Genomic DNA, 17,981 nt, shown 5'->3' on the forward strand with positions numbered 1-17,981 from the left:
ATTATAATATCCTTCCGGAGCATTCATATCAAGTCCTGAGGGTCAGAACTCCAAAATGCAATCATGATACTTTCCAAGTTGGTCTTTGTAAGGAATGTAACTGCCATTTGGATTTACTTGTCATGGATGCTGGAAAACATCATTCATGTCTGTCAGTTCTACTGCACTTCATGTTCTAATAATTTTTAATCTGACACTTGCAAAAAAGTCACAAAGGTTGTAGCCGGTAACAACTATGTAAAATCCTATTTCCTTATTCTCTCAGCAGTTTCAGAACAGAAAGGAGGCTGCATTACCTTTCTAAACCGTTCTAACAGCTGTTAAGCTTGTAATGGGCTGTGGTCACTTGCACATCTAACCTGTGAAGGTCAGAGGTGAGATAGAGGAAATTGAACCATTGTGCAGGAAACACCGGGCTCTTGGTTCAATTTCCTACGATTCTCACGTTCGGCTCAAACATTCTTCTGCAACCATTAACTAGCGCTTAGGATCTTCAAATAACAGAATGCCACAATTGGGATGACAAAAAAAGCATGAGTATCACCAACACACTCTGCCAGAGTATCAAATTACCCAGTTAAAAAATGAGAGAAACTTTGATACCATGGCTTTGATGGATAATACACGGGCAGTTATATTGTATCAAAATAATTCAAATTAAACAGTCCAAATTATGGGTATAAGTTCATTTGATTATCTGACTATGAGATTGGCGGACATTGGATGGACAAGATATCCCAATGGTCCTATTTCAACAAACAAATGTCCATGAATAAAAGGTTAGGATTGTTCAAGCAATGATTTTGGGACTATGATTTAGTAACAGAAGTTTTCAAATTTTAGCTGGTTTAATGTTGTATTCATATAAGCATAGTGTGCAATTTGTGGGTGTCCATACATCAGGGTGGGTTGTCAATGGGCTGGACTCGGGCCTAGCAAAATAAAATTTTTGAATAGACTCAGCCGGAATAGTTCAAACTGGACCAAAGACCTAGGGACCATTGACAGCCTACATAGAGCAGGGTGCTTTACCTCCATAAATCATCATGATATCCATTTCTTCTCCGGATGATTTTGTTGAGTATTTGAGCCATTATTTCATAGGGAAGATATTGAAGGAAATTGAACCATTATACTAGGCAAATGGGCATACTAATACTACAGCCAATAACAATGATTGGAAGGCGGCACTTGTGGACCAAAATCAATGAAGGCAAGAGTTAAGACATTGGAGGAAATTAGATATTTTCATGGACAACAACATGTCCTTGGGTTCAATTTCCTACAATACTCACTACCACCGTTAACAATCTTTCTTTACAAGAGTTGTGAAACATAAATAGGATGGCAAAGAGGAGGAGGCTTTGGTGTAAGGATTGTCTAATTGCAAAGTACGAATGTAAGACATGAGGGAAAAAAAAGAGAAGACTTCTAATGCACCAATGGTTTATTCTTCTACGATACTCACTTCCAACCTAAACATTCTCTGAGATAAGAAAACAAGAATGTAGAGGCACGGTGTAAGACCTCCAAACCCAAAGAGTGGGTGTGAGATATTGGAGGAAACTAAACATTGACATGCACTTATGACACATTTTGAGATTTTGTCTCCTACCATACTCACTTTGACCTGAATATTCTTTCTTTTCTAAGAGCCGTAAGGGAGGACCTCTAATTGCAAAGGACCGATGTAGATATTGGAAGAAAGTAAACCTCAACATGTGCCAAAGGCATGTTCTCAGGTTTAGTCTCCTACAATACCCACTTCAAACTCAAACATTTTCTTATTTATTTATTTATTTATGATCTGAGATCGGAGAACAAAATATAAGGAATCTAGAGGCACATCGGAGGACCTGTAATTGCAAGGGGCAGATGTGAGATATTGGAGGAAATTCAACCATATTGGAGGAAATTCAACCTTTCGGCATTCCAATGGCTGGTTCTTATTGGAATGTTTGAGTCCCTTGATATACATTGACACACCATGGTCAAAGGATCTAGCTTTTTGAGAAAGTGATGATTTGACATGGCTGTTTATGGTGTGTCCCTCTACCATAGTGTGAGTTGAGTGCTCCTCGACCCTTGCTCGGTATATTCACGTGCAGAGTTCCACCCTTCATGTACGAGTGTTGGAGTGTTTGTGTCCCTCAATATATATATATATTGATACACCGTTCTCTTATGGCTCCAGCTTTTAGAGAAAGTGGTGATTTGACAGTTCTGAGGTCCAGTCCCCTACAATACCCACTTCCAACTTAGCATTCTTTCCTTTAGAGACGAATAAGATGGAGATAAGAAGAAAATGAAGGAATATACGGACATAATGTAATACCTCTGATTGCTAAGGGTGGATGTGAGATATTGGAGGAAATTAAACCTTTACACATCCATGACTGGTTTTTAGGTTCAATCTCCTACAATACTCACCTTCAACCTACACATTCTCTGATTTTAGAGAGCTATAAGGTGGAGATAAGAAGTCATTAAAGGAACGTAAAGGTGTTGTGATGGAGATAAGAAGACAATAAAGGAATATAAAGGTGTGGTGGAAGACCTCTAATTGCAAAGGTTGGATGTGAGATATTGGAGGAAATTGAACCTTTACATATACCAATGGCAGGTTACTAGGTTCAATCTCCAACAATACTCACATCATACCTACACATCTCTCATTCCAAGAGTTGTAAGAAAAAAAATAGATATAACTTGGATTCAGGAGAATGCCGGATGTGAGATATTAAAGGAAACTAAACCATTCAGCTTAACCACCCTTTCTTTACACACAAATGTAGAAAGTGCTGCTGTTGATGCTTTAGTCTCCTGCAATTCTCACTTACAGCTTAACCACCCTTTCCCTACAATTCTATGTTTGTATGGAGGTGTCTCTCCTATATATAGTTGCATCACACAACCTAATGAATAAATACAGAAATAAATAAATAAATAAAAACATGCTTTTTGGATGTGGAGAAAATGCTAATTGCACTCCCGTGAGTGCAGTTTCACCCCACATGTGTAAGATCCACTGTTTTGTTTGTGTGACACGGACACCGTCCATCAGGTTCGCCTTCTGATGTTGACCGTGCAGCTCAAAATAGTCCGACCCAAAACTCCAGTGGGCCACTAGATTGTGTAGAGTTTTGGATTAGATTGATTTTTGAAGTGTCTATTCATACTAGCGGGGTCTTACACACAAACCTATGGTTCGGGTCCCTCCACATTGTTCAATTTGGAATGGCCCACCTGATTTGTGTGTCTGGATGATTTTTGTCCCTATAGATCTAACATTGAGGGGCTCATCGATGGACGGAGTGGATGTCACACTCATTACATGGTGGGCCCCACCAGGTTCGGGTGCTTTACCCGCTGCCTAGAACAGGTGTGGTATGTGATTCCGGTCCTCTGTCCTCAGAAGATTCTCAACAAGAGTCTGTTTTACTGTCCTCTAGGTGGTACCATCATCTCTCGGCAGTACACGGGGCAGGGTGATATGTCAATCAGATCCGTCCATCTGCATGCCCAGATGGGATAACCAATGGTTGAAAATGATCCATACATCTACTTTAACTTATCATCTCTCTCTCTGGCACACATAAGGACCTTCTATGGATGGGCCACAGCCCAACATTTTCCACGATCATGCGATCCTAACCGATCAGGTTGGAGCATTTTCTTTGCATACGGTGACGGCCATTGATCAGTCATGGAGAGGCGAGAGTTACCTCATCTTGAGGAGCTTCCCACATTTTATTTAAAAAACACGTTACCTTCCATAAACACGTGTGGCGAGACTCTCATCCATTATACACGTGTGCCACGTCAATCCCCACCACCCAAAAAATTGGACCGACTGAGTCTTTAATTGACTCGAACTGATATTTTAATAATCAAATTTAAAATATTTAGGTAGTCGAAAAATTCTTAAACTTAGACATGACAAAAGTACCAAAAATATCCAAAAGAAAAATTACACTCAATGGAATGATGCTAGAAACCAAGAACTCTTGATTGAGGATGCCTGTTTGGTCGAGTCTTGATATTAATTTGAAATTTATTTAAAATTTCAAGTTGAATATACATAGATAATTCTTAAAATATTAATTAATTAATAATAATTATTTTTAATTACTATATTTTTGCAAAATTTCGCAAATAACATCCTGGGAAAAAAAAATACAAATTTCGAAAATCTACTGAGATATTCCCGAGCCAAAAACGAGATTTGCCACTATAGTTTCAACGGTTGTTCGAAAACCCAGAACTCTTGACTCACTCGTTAAACCAACGAGTGAAGACTCGGCCAAGTCACCATGTCTCTTCATTTTTCATCAGGGATGTCATATTATATTTTTAGTCAAACTTAAGAATGTAGAATCACATAAACAATGTGTTTGCCATGATAACAAAGGAGATGAGGTTGCCATGATTCACATTTAGGTGATTCTTCTGGCATGGCCCATACTCCGTAGGGTCCACCACACTGATGATCTAGTTTAGTGGGCCACATTTCACATATTCAGCAGTATTTTTGGCCAATCCGACTCAACTCGGGCAGCCCCACCCCCGACAGTACAAGGCTGCGTAAGCTCAGCCCCACCCCCCAGCTGGGCCAGAGTCACCTCCAGTAAATGGAAAAACAAATCATTCTGAAAGACGAGAAAAATAGCAAAGCCAGTTTTATTTACAAGGTAAAAGATGTCTCCAGTGCGGACATTCTGGAGTGTTTGGGCACACCTCAAATTGCAATTCATTTGCAACTTCACAGAATACCGTTTCAATAAGGGGCATTTGAGAAATTATATTGTTTATAAGTTTAGATGGCACAATATCATTTTCTTGAAATACCATTTAGCGCCCTTACAGAGCCACCACTTCTATTCCCAAGTAGAACCCAAATTGGAATTTGAAAAGAGGGACCAGACTCACATTTACAACTTAGGATAATCAATCGAAAGTGGTTCTTGAGAGGCATGGTTAGTCAAATGTAGAAACAATTATATGGAAGGATCAAAATTCTTACCTAAGTACAACAGGTATAGTCCATTGATCGTATGGTTAGAAATGTCCTGTCAAAATCATTCTTAAGAGGCACCCACAATCAAAGGTGGTTTTTAGGATGACTGGGCCTTTCCTAGTATGATAAATCTTAACCCTCCAGTTTCCAAACCATTGATCAAACAGTTGGAATCATCTAAACAAATATCTTTTTTTTTCTTAAAAGATAATTACTGGAAAGAATTTAATTATTTCAGTACATATTTTATTCAGTTGCCATAACTATCCAAATAATGTCCCATCAGACACTCAAAATACATTTGGATAATCATTGACTTAATCAAACATAAGATCATCTACTAACCTGATAAGTACAAAATTGTTGGACCCCAACCCTTATTTAGAAATAACTCCACCACCACCACCACCCCTCTTAACTATCAGCATTCATTGAGGATTTGAGGTCCTGCAATGACATCCAGAGAAAAGAAAATGGTGACTGCACTGATCTGCCAGCCGTAGCTTCTCTGCAGTGAAAAAATCTGGAGCTTTGTTGGAAAATCAGAGGAAGTCTGGTTGGCCTGTAGACGTAAGGCATCGATGCCACATCCGGCTGTTGGGGTCCACGAATCTCGTAGATTTGATGACTTCTGGAATGGGCAGGTAGACATAGTGGGTGTTGCATATACCGACCGTAATGCCACTGTACCCCGCGAATGCACCATGAACCTGTAAGGATCATGCAATCATTATATATCATGCTTATGAAGACATTATATGGGCGGCACAGGCATGCATATGTACATGTACTCATATACAAGCGGGACATGGTTTACACTAAAAAGGAACCAAACAAAGCTGGTTTCATGTAGATGGGCCGAAATGTATGACTGTATGAGGTTGAGAGGGCAGACGTGACTTTCTTTTTTTCTTTTTCCAAGTGCATCTTCCAGATTTTCCTCAATATAGGATACTCAAAACTAAGAAGAACTATAGAAAAAACCAGGCAGAACAATGATTGCAAGCATACTAGAAAAAGTTCGGTCATAAATCTTACAACATTCTGGCCAAGAACAGTGCAGAGGATAGCATCAGATGCATTTGCACGACATGCTCGTATCATGTAAGTTGGATCTATGTACTTGACATCAGCTGGGAGTCCTATCTCCTTGAAATGCCTTTTGATCTGTGTAAAATAACAAACACATTATCGATAGGTCATCTATATAATTTTCTTAGAAATGTCACTATTGCAGTAACTGTATCCAAGAAGTATTAACCATATCAAGAAAGTTGTGCGTGGTTATCGTGACTTCAATTTTTTTATTAACGTATGACTGCTACAATAGCCAATTTATGGATTTTGAATACGCAAAAGGAAGCAAGGTGTTGCCTTGCCACAGCATGCATTAGCATCGAAAGAGTCGTTAAAACCGCACCAACTGGCTGGCTCATACTCTTGAAACCAATTGCAAGAGAACTGGGCCTCTACTGATCCAGAGAGATTTGAAGAGCAGATATGGAATATCTTTTTTTATGCTGGTGGTGGTAGGTTTTGAATGTAAAACATATACCATAACAATATAGCTCTTATGTAACATAACCCCAGATCTGCGATCTCAATGGAATCTAGACAAATTCCAAACAAACTGGAAAGGAGTAAGGAGAATCAGGATCTCAACATGTTGATCATAGAGAACCTTACCTGCTGTTGAATATGTACACCTATATCTCCGAGTACCACATTCCCTGATGCATCTGTAGCATTCGACTTATTTAGCAAATCCTGAATGTCAAAACAAGAACAATTGTGAATGCAATTGATTTATAACTTCAAGAAAACATTGAATTTTTTGAAACTTCAGCACCTAGCATTCAGTGCACACACGGTACATGCATCTCTTTTTGGATTTTATTTATTTTTCCTTGAGAAGTAATAATTTTTATTAAGAAAGCCAAAAAGGCCAACAAACAAGTACAGAAAAACAACAAAAGCTGGCATGGGTGTGTGCGCATGTGCGTGTGTAAAATAAATGAATAAAATCAGCTGCCAAAGGCTCAGGGATCCCACTCCCTGAGCAACATTAAAACCTTCCTAATACAGTGGAAAATCATAAAATAAACAAAAAATCCCTTCGGCAAGACACAATGTAGGTAGTGAAAAGATACAAATCTTATCATTTGTAAGATTTTCCTTTTTATGAGCAGCAACTAAACTTTGCGATGTTAGTTTGCGAAGTATGCATTTCCAAGAAGGAAATATGTATGAAATCATGAACCAATTTTTTAAAACACACACCCCCACATCCCACACACCCACCCACACCACATGGGCACTCGATCCCTAGTCGTAGTGTTGAAACAGTCTGTCTACCACTGAGCCATGGGACTGGACCCAAATCATGAACCATTTAACTTGCATTAAAAAAAGCAAGAAGACGCACGCACTAATTGCAAGGAAGATGGTTAGTAATGACCTCTATATACATGTTACATATCTATATCTATGGATAGGTTACATGGTATGACTACATGTTGTCTAAGATTTTCGTTTATGCAGAACTTGGATTGGCTGCAATATAAATATTCTCAAACTGGACTCAGCTTAACACAGTGTTGTGACTTCATTACAGTTCCAACGTCCCTACAACCTTCCTCAATTCTGTTCTTTTTAAATAATTTTTATTTTTATTTTTCCAGAGTTTTATGATCATTCTCAACTTTTGGATCTTTATTTCACTTACAACCTAAAGTTCATCCAACTGCCTTTTTACCAAAGGTGTGAGGCGAAGAGACAAATGTTGAGTTATTAGTTCATGCCACTATTGTTTCTTGTTTTACTCATCATCATCATCATCTAAGCCTAATCCCAACTAATTGGGGTTGGCTACGTGCATCCCTTTCCACCATTCAACTCTATCAAGGGCCATATATCCAGTTAGACAATAGGTCATCAAATATTCTCTTAATACCTCCACCCACATGCTTTGGGGCTTTCATCTTGCTCTTTTAGAGCATTCAACTTGTACCAACTCACTCATTCTAACCAGCGCAGTTCTTGGTCTCCATTGCACATGACCAAACCATATAAGTATACTCTCATCTTGTTACCTATTGGTGCTACTCCTAAATTCTCTCAAATGCATTCATTTCTAAATATATCCTTCATTTTCTTGTCATTCATCCATCTCAACATCCTCATTTCAGCTACGCTCATCCTATGGACACGTTGTTCCTTAACTGCCCAGCATTCTGTCCCAAAATGCATGGTTGGTCTTATAGCCATCCTATCTATAGTTTATTGATAGGTTGATAATAATCAATGAGTTTTTGTTGTTTTACTACTATAAATATTTTTTATATCTGCATATGCTCTTCTCCATTTTAATGCCCTTCAACTTATTGAAAATATGATCAATTTCGAGAGCAGCAGAATCTAACCTTGTTTCATAAGCTGGGATTCTGTCTTCATCTTCTTCTTTTTTCCAAACATGAGTAGCTTGTCCAAGTTATTTATGCTATAAGAATATCCTCATTCCTCAGTTCCCCAAATTACTCTTTTTTTAAGGTAACAAAAGTATATTATAAACATGTGCCAAAAGGCAAAGGACTACACAGAGAAGGCGAGAACCACCCCAACTATTTACATGAAGAAAGAATAATTAATTACCCCCTTCCTCTCCAAATTACTTTGCTAATGGCAACAGATGAAAGATGATTATGTTATGATGCAAGAAATTGGAAAAACTGAAATATCAAAACATGCTTACAATCACTTTATTGTTCAGTGATAATATGCATTTGAAGTCGCACTCCAGTCCCATGGACCATGGTTCTCGGATTGATTACCAGTATAGCTGAGGCATAAGATCATCTTCGGTTCTTTAATGTGACAGAATGATAGTGTTCAACCAAATCAATTGCAGGAGAATTGGATGGATTTTACAAATGTCACTCCATGACAGCATTCAAGTTGGTTTCTTGCATAGATCTTGCAAATTTCTTAGTCCATGATGGACCTGACATCTTATTTCACCATTCAAAATCACAAGGGTTTGAGTGTGAAACCTCTTCCAGGTAAAGATTATTTACTTCATTCATGGTTTATCTTCTACGCTTTTTATGATGAGGTGAGAGATTTCAAGACAAAATATCTAGAACTATTTCTCCACTAATTGGATGACAACTTAAGACAAGCAATTTTCAGTCTTCCAATGAAACCTGGGGATATTGACTATAGCCACTGTCACAAATAATGTAATTGCAGTAGTAACCAAACTCATATAGAGGATGCATACAAATTTCACTTACTTGCCCTGCTCCTTCAGCCGCACAAATGACAGCTGATCCTTTAGTCTGAATCAGATGCTCGAGATGCCTCAAGACACCATATGGACCCTCCAAATTAAAAGGTACCTATATTTGGGCTATCAATCAATGACTCCATAATGATTATAAGAAAAAGAAAGTGTACCATTAATGTCACACACCTCAGGAATCAAACAGACATCAATCTGTCCACTGGAAAGTGATGCATGCATAGCTATGAAACCGCTGCTTCTTCCCATTAATTTCACCAATCCAATGCCATGGTAAGCACTACGTGCCTGAGTCCAGCATAATAAAGAAAAATCTACTCATGTCAAATAAGATGCAAAAGACAAAGCAACATCATCTAAGAGAACTGCCTTTCTTCATGAGTTCCACAGGAGTCACTAGCGATTTGCAAAACTGGTTACCTCAATATATGCAGAATTGATTGCCCGTTGAGCTTCTTCTACAGCAGTATCAAATCCGAATGTCTTGTCCATCAAAAGTATATCATTATCAATCGTTTTCGGGACACAGACAACAGAAACTTTCATCCTTCTCTTCCAGCACTATATGTGAAGAAAGCATTGTGTTAGCCATAAAAGTAAACTGCATCCTAACATGGATTGTACCATCATGCTTTGATGAGAAACTACTACAGCCCATGCTAGCAAAAAGGGTGGAAATTGGAAATAGAGAATTGGGGTTTAACCAGAAGAATATAATTGATGGTCAATCATGACAATTCACAGGCATAAATGTCACAGTTGAAATAGTAAAAAGGCTTTCTGTATGCAGAATAAAGTTTGTATTTGTTATTAAAAAGCAGAAGAAATAGAACTAAGTACCTCATTATGAATTGAGTTGGCCCCTGCATGGGTGCCATCGCCACCCAGAACAAAAAGCATATTAATTCCCCTGGCCTGGAATAAAAACTCAGTTACCATAAGTAGGCTTTGACACAAACTTAAAGTGAATTAAAGATGAGAGAATATAATAAGCATTACTAAACTAACTTACACCTAACAACCAATAATGAACCTATTATACCTGTATGCTATCTACAATATCACTGACACTGGGCCCCCCACGAGAAACTCCCAACAAACTTCCACCAGCAAGATTAATGTTTTGAACCACTTGGCGTGAAAGCTGAAACATCGAATGATAACATTGAAATTATGGAAAAGAAAAAATTGATGATTGATGGCATTGCTACATTAACTGTCAATCTCACAACTCAATTAACCACTCACCGGAATTTCAACCAAGCTCTCATCAGAAAACCCGCGGTAACCAAATGGGATTCCAACAATCCTCTTAACACCATAGATTTCAAGTGTAATTACTATCTGCATAATCATGTGAAACTAAGGTAAAGAAGGATTCCTTTGCTTATGGCGGCAGCATATCTAGGAAGAAACTGTGAATGGCTTAAGAAAATCGAATGTATAGAACAATCAACATTCTCATGGTAGCATTTCTAGGAGACAAGTTATAGAAGAATTATAAGTAAATAGTTTTTCTTTTTCTTTTTGTTCTTTTTCTTTTTTTTTTTTTTGGGGGGGGTGGATCCTTTAAAAGTGGACAGGCAAAAACAGAACATGCATTTTTGCCCACCAGGTAGCCACCTTGCTAGCTTGCTTAATAATTAAGTTATCACTGGATGGAAATAACACGAATAGTTAAAATATATACTCGCCCTATCAGTGACAGAAAATGAAATGGATGTATAAAACTAATTAATAAGTTCACTAATTGAAAGTTTTTTTTTTTTAATACAATTTTGGTGTTTAGCAATTTCCTTGTCAAATTCTTGATTTATTAGCTTTAAAATAATAACCATCCAATTTAGTCACCGCTCTCCAAAAAAATAAAAAAATAAAAAATCATAATTATCCAATCCATAAAAATGAAAGTAAAACATATGGTCTAGATCGTTTATGATTTTAAAAAATGATCAAGTGTTCAATATGAACTGGTGATCATATGGTCACCACCTTAGCTCAGATTGCTCATGTCCTTCAAGAATAAATTTGACTTATGATCCTAGTCATCTGAAATATAACAACAACAAGGAAGGTCCACATTGATTGTAAAATGGCTCCATAATTTGGGACATCCATGTGAAGGTCCCACCTTCGATTGCTAATGTCTCTCACATTGTTTGAAATCGAGTTCAAGCCGAGTCAAGCTGATTTTTTTTAGCTCGAAGAAGTTCTAAGCCGAGTTTGAGCTTGCTCGAGCTCGTCCGAACCTTTAGCTCGAAAAAGTTCTAAGCCGAGTTTGAGCTTGCTCGAGCTCGTCCGAACCTTTAGCTCGAAAAAGTTCTAAGCCGAGTTTGAGCTTGCCCAAGCTCGTCCGAACCTCTCTCTCTCTCTCTCTCTCTCTCTCTCTCTCTCTCTCTCTCTCTCATGTCTGGCGTCCGTCGAGAAATCTCCTCAATCATATAGTACTTCGGATCCAGAAATCTCTTCTTCTCCAAAAACACCGAGAAGAGAGAGCAAAAGCATAGATTCACAGCAGAAAAAGCAAGGAGAAGATGTTTTCTACTTTCAGCGGCGACGAAACTGCTCCCTTCTTTGGCTTCCTCGGTGCCCGCTATTGCCATCTTCTTCTCCTGTAATTTCTTTTCAATGGATATGCGCACCTCTCATTGGGGCTTGCTGGGTTGTCGACCGGGATGGCAATTGGGATCGTCGGTGATGCTAGTGTCCGGGAATTTATTCCTCTCTATTCATTTTCTTTTGTAGATTTGGAGGTAGAGTCTGGTGACTAAGCCATTAGCAGTTCTCTAGGTTTTTTTATTTATTCATTTGGATTTTTGAAGATCGGGTCTTTTCTAACTTGTGTATAATGTGGGAATTCTCAAACTCGAAACTCAAGCTCAAACTCTGCTCGAACTGGCCCGAGTTGCTGACCGAGCTAAGCTGAGCTTCCAATCCAGGCTCAATGACCGAGTCGAGCCAAGTTCAAGCTGGGGTATCTTGTTGGCCGAGTCGAGCCGAGCTGGGCAAAGCTCGACTCGGATCGACTCGTGTACACCTCTAGGTCCCACCTTCAATTGCTTATTTCTCTCTTTAAATGACAAAGACACTTCATAACTAAGACATTTTAAGTTTCCAAATTCACAAACTGGTTGTTGATTAGGAATACCCCTTTGCAAATTGCCGAATTCATAATTCGATTAAAAGGCAGCGATGCAAACACCTCAAGAACAGACTATGAATCAGTCAATTAAAAAACTGACAAATTCATGAATTAGAGTCCAAACTCCCTCTAAAGAAGGGGAGCACGAGACTAAAAAAGTGGAATTAATTGGCTTTTGATATTAGCTATTTGTGAATCTTAGAGACTGCTTCAATAGCATCCTTTAAAGGAACTGTAGGCAAAACTAGAAGGTAAAGACAGCAGGTATTGAGTTTATTGGGATCGATGTATTGAAAACACACATTTACTCCTTTTATAGTAAATACCTTGCATTTCTATTTATGTTCTACCACAAAATCTGCACATACTGCACCTCAATGGACTTTACAAAGAAGATGGAAGGACATGAAGAAGATATTGGAGAGTCTAGAGCCTATTTTTGGTCATGCTGAATCCTGGTACGTGATAATATTCATCAGATGTATTGAAGTTAACAAAAGGTGAATATAGGGACAATATGCACATACAAACCAAGAAAGCATAGCATCCGCACCAAGTGCTGACTGCTGACTGTTGGCAATAATAGAATAGACAATCACGAGGCCCCAGGTGCAGTTGCGTTTCTACGTCTTGCCAGTCGGAGCAAATCTGCCCTATATAGTACGCTTGGGTGCCGTATGTGGACAACTTTTGGGTCTATGATTATGAGTGTCTTTCAGATGTGGTCCACTTGAGCGTTGGATATGCCTCATTTTCGTACTCATATCTTAAAATAATATGAGAAAAGGGATTAACGGTTTGGATGTATAGATACATCACGTGGGCCCGACCACGACCTCTAGGGACGGGCAGTTCGCAATCCGACACCAGCCAATATTCCTTTTGGAGATTTAATATTATATGGCCCCACAATAATATATTTATTATATCCACACCGAACCATTTGGAGAGATTATTTTAGATCAAGTTAGGTGTGCAACCTGTAGATAAGGTCATACAGACCTGTGTGAAGAGGAAAAATAAATATCATATTTATCCAAAACTTCTCTAACCATTTCATGGTAGACTTTTATTGTCTATTGTTTGGGGTGTGGTCCACTTGTTCTCTGGATCTGCTTTTAAAGCCTTACAGAGTCACCCACTTTCGTATCCAAGTTGGTGGTGTACGGTACACCACCCGACCCAAAATCATTGAAAGAGGGCTATGAAAAATTCATGCTTCTTATGATCTTTGAGGATTTCGCTTGGATTTCTTCGGACGTCGATAGATTTCTCTCCTGTTGACTGATTTCTTTTAGAGAAAGAGTTCAGTGCCTAGAAGCAATCTGGAAGTGGACGATATATCGGCCGATATTGGGATTTTGAATTTTTGGTATCTTCATAAAATTGGCCGATATATCGGCCGATAGTATTAAAAGGAGAATATAGGGACAAAATGCACATACATGCCTTTCTACGTCTTGCCACTCGGAGCAAATCTGCCCTATATAGTATGCTTGGGTGCCTTATGTGGACAACTTTTGGGTCTAGGACTATGAGTGTCTTTCAGATAAGACAGATCAAGTTAGGTAAGTAAGCAGACTTAACATTTTTGTCGCCATCATCTTTTCATACGTACAAGCATAAGATTGCTTGAATGAATCCAGAGGCATGAAAAATTCATGCTTCTTATGATCTTTGACTGATTTCTTTTAGAGAAAGAGTTCAGCACCTAGAAGCAATCTGGAAGTTCGCTTTCTAATTACATCATTGAGACCAGGACAGAGCCCTCCACAAGTAACAATTCCAGCTTTAACTTCCTCGGGTTCGAAGTATATTTGCCTACGTGGCCCTGCACGATGCACCCTAGGGTACAGTGCAAATCATTAGTAAATATCAAAACTTGATATAAGATTAGCAAGAACACCTAATGATGCCATGAACTTCATTAAAGTGATATGGGGTTCAATAAAAAAAAGAAAAAAAAGAAGAAGACGCATTACATTACTGACACTAAAACAGAACATAATTCCAAGGGAATGATGATATGAATTGGCAGACAATTTTTCTTAACACCAAAAGGGGGCACTGTGAATAGAAAACCCACATCCTCAAGTCACTTGCCCAAAAAAATAAAAATGAAAACAAAGGAACTGGAAAGGAGAAGAAAGAACGATACCATTGCTCAACCCAGCTGCAATCAGGATCAATGCACTCAGCTCCAGCCGAAGTTGGCGATGAGTACTTTATAACCTGATACATGCCTATATGTCAAAGAGATGCAACATTTTTCACACAAAAACCCCAAAGCTACTCTGTAAACTCCAAAAAGATTCCTGCCTTGCTCATAGCATGCACAAGTCACAATGCAGCCACTGCATATGCTTTTAGATGCCCCACTAATGACGTTTATCTTGAGCTACTCAAGAAGATGCGATTGTGATGGGACACCATCTAAATTATAACCTATTCATGTATGAGCCAAACATGCAAACCATGTGATTGAACATTCATTCAGACATTTGAAGAGTCACAGAGTCACAAGCACATATCTTGATGAAGACTCATCTTCTTTTTCTTCTTTTCTCTCTTTTTTTTCTTTTCTTTCTTCTCTCTCTCTCTCTCTCTCTCTCTCTCTCTCTCTCTCTCTCTCTCTCTCTCTTTTTTTGTTTTTAATTTTATGGGTGGGGGGGAGATTGGTTCATAAATGAAGTGCTAATCAACTACAAAAGAATTACAAGGCAGCAATTGAGCAGAAAACACTAGTCTTGTAGTGTTTATAAGATTTCACTCTACTCATATAGGATATGGTGTAAATCCATTCCCAGGAGGAACAAAAACTCACCTTTAGAAGTGCCCTATCATCATCATTCACATATCCATTTTGCCTTTCCTCTGGAGTAATTACACCATCCACTACTTGAGCACCTCTGTTAAAGCCAAATTCAGAGGTCATTATTATTATTATATTTTAAAAAATGAAAAATTAAATAAGCCGAGGAGAGATAAGGTTTGAATTTCCTGGGAAAACCTACACAGCACTTCAGTTCAATTAAGGGAGAAATATGTACTAAGTGGATATTTCAAATGCATCAAGGCTACTCGAAACGTGCATTCTTAAGGCACAAAATTTCATGTCACCCGAGCAATCATTGATACAAAAACGAGCAAAGTCACCTGCTTTTGAGGGAGAATGTTGTCAGCCTTGGCTTTAGGTCAAAGATATCCCTCAAATGTGGCAAATTGAACCTGTCCTCAAATTCCTCCTGAAACCGCTTCTTCCAGTCTGGATCCTTAAAATCTATCTCTGGATTTGTAACAAGAGCCCTGACTTCAGTGGAGAAACCAATCTTTCTCCTGCATCTCCCATATCCTCTCCATCTCAAACAATCAAAACTGTATAAGGAACGGTCTCCATCTGGAGATGAAGTATATTGGCCCGGATTAACAAAACCGACACTGTTGAATGAAGACGCAAATGCCATTCCTTAAACAACCAAACTGTCCAATGCTCTGATACGATAAATCTTACCGCTATAATCCTGTGGTGAAAAATATAAAAATTTAAAATGACATCCTAGAACTCTTACAAGCCCCAGTAATTAAACAGAACACAAATTCATGGCAAAAAATTTCTTAGTTCAAAAACCTAAATTGCAGGACAGCAGTTCGTTCAAGCAATCAATCAAACATAAACAAGCTCAACTTACAAAGATTCCAAACTAAAAGTCGGGTTGCCTAGGGGTTTGGATAACAGGAAAATATGAAAAGCACGCAAGTCTACAGCTGTGAAGAATCCAACCAAATGCAGGTAAATTCAAAACATTCCATTCCAGACCTTAATTCCTTAGAAGATCAGCTCCAATAGAGAAATTCAGAGCCAAAACCATAGAATTTCCAAAACACCAGTTCAAACTAAAGAGACTGACCAGATCAACGGAAGATCTCATGAAAATACCTCAGATCAGGTTCGAATCGGTGGAAATCAGAGGCGAAACCTCAGGAGAGGAGAGGAAATGAGATCGATCGAGGATGTCGGCGAGTATGAAGAAGAAGATAGATCGATCGAGGGTTGTTTGAGTCAGAATTTTTAGGGTTCTGGCGTGGAATTTTACGCCACAAAGCTTTGGAAAAGAAGCTTTTGAAATTTGAGCTTTCTGCTTTCGAATGCGCTTCTTCTTCTGCCTTTTGAGCTTGAGATGCGGCGGAAAAAACCAACGGTTCACATCGTTTTCATCGAGTTTTTTATTCTCTTTCTTTTGAGTTCGTTTAGAGTCTTTCACGACTAAGATTGAGCGTGTGTCGCAGCTCAATGGGGCCCACATGCTGATTGTTACAATGATCGGAGCCGTCCATGTTGTGGACTCTTTTCTTTAGAGCCAAGATTTACAAAATTAATCTGAATGCTTGCTTGTGGCTATCGATGTTTGACTTGAATTTAGAACACTGGAAATAAGATTTCCAATGGCTAGCATTGAACTAGAAAAATCAGTGGTTATCCTCGGCACTTCGTTTGTTTTCCATCACACGTAGCATGCAGGAGCGCGCCACAAGCGGCTCGATCCAATCCAATCAACTTTAACACCAAGCGCCGAAATAAGCTCAACTAATAAGAATATATATTACAGATTTTGAGAAGGCCTATTTGCTTGCCCACTTTCGAAATTTTATGATGATTATTCAACGGTGGGATTCTTCTTCCCAAGATGAGTTGTTTTATACCTTGAATATATAAAAAAAAGGCTTTTAGAATACAAGTGTAATCAAACAAAAACAAATTTATGATTGCTTCTTAGCGCAATTGTAATAATGGGTCTCTTGAAATAATTGTGTTATATTTAATAAAGAATAAAGTCAATATATAAGTATAGGCTTAGGTTACAACTAAAGATTATAAATAAGAATTATAGCCACACAATTGTATAAAAGTAAAGTGATACACTTGATTAACTGTTTTTTATTATTAGTATTACGTTGTAATTCTTTGCTCTATTAAATTTCTCCACTATTTATAGAGTTTTGTTGAAGTTTATTTTTTTCAAATCATTTTTCCGTTAAAGTTTTTCTTTTGCGACTGTTTATCTTCTAACACTTAAGTTTTGTTCCTTTCACTTACTTTTTATATCTCGGACTGCTCAACCATGTTTCTCTTTTCACTCGTGAGACTTTTGAATAACTCAACCATATCACTTTACTAACCATCCGGTATGTATAAAATTAAATTTATGACAACCATGAATTAACAAAATGTACTCTAAGTATTTTAAAGATATTTCATTCACCTCATATTTCTCATACAATACCTACATGTTGCTCCCAAAAATATAAGTAGTTCAAATCTTGGCCTATTCCCGTTATATGGCAGTTAGCAGGTGGTGACCATCCGTGAATAGTGAGTCCTGATAGACCATGTGTGTCATAACCTTTAGAGCAGAGATGGAATTATACGGTGGTGATTCGGGTGACGAAATATTAAAATCCGTGCCGCGGCACATGCGTGAGTCTCACACGTATGAGCATCTTCAGCACTTATCAAGTGGGTC

The 17,981-nt window shown here is 38.3% G+C and overlaps 1 protein-coding gene across 1 annotated transcript; it reads right to left on the minus strand.

The window, feature by feature from the left end:
* Positions 1–5,184: 5,184 nt before the first annotated feature.
* Positions 5,185–16,666, minus strand: LOC131242111 (ATP-dependent 6-phosphofructokinase 5, chloroplastic-like). Its single transcript, XM_058240534.1, has 14 exons — positions 16,397–16,666; positions 15,616–15,980; positions 15,284–15,368; positions 14,618–14,691; positions 14,196–14,304; positions 10,566–10,664; positions 10,360–10,461; positions 10,158–10,232; positions 9,738–9,878; positions 9,489–9,605; positions 9,310–9,414; positions 6,704–6,784; positions 6,056–6,184; positions 5,185–5,727 (listed from the first exon to the last, which is right to left on the minus strand). The coding sequence occupies exons 2-14, from the start codon at positions 15,921–15,923 to the stop codon at positions 5,560–5,562; spliced, it is 1,593 nt and encodes a 530-aa protein (XP_058096517.1). The 5' UTR covers positions 15,924–15,980; positions 16,397–16,666; the 3' UTR covers positions 5,185–5,559.
* Positions 16,667–17,981: the final 1,315 nt, after the last annotated feature.

Source organism: Magnolia sinica, chromosome 4, assembly GCF_029962835.1.
Source record: "Magnolia sinica isolate HGM2019 chromosome 4, MsV1, whole genome shotgun sequence".
Classification (NCBI taxonomy): Eukaryota; Viridiplantae; Streptophyta; class Magnoliopsida; order Magnoliales; family Magnoliaceae; genus Magnolia; species Magnolia sinica.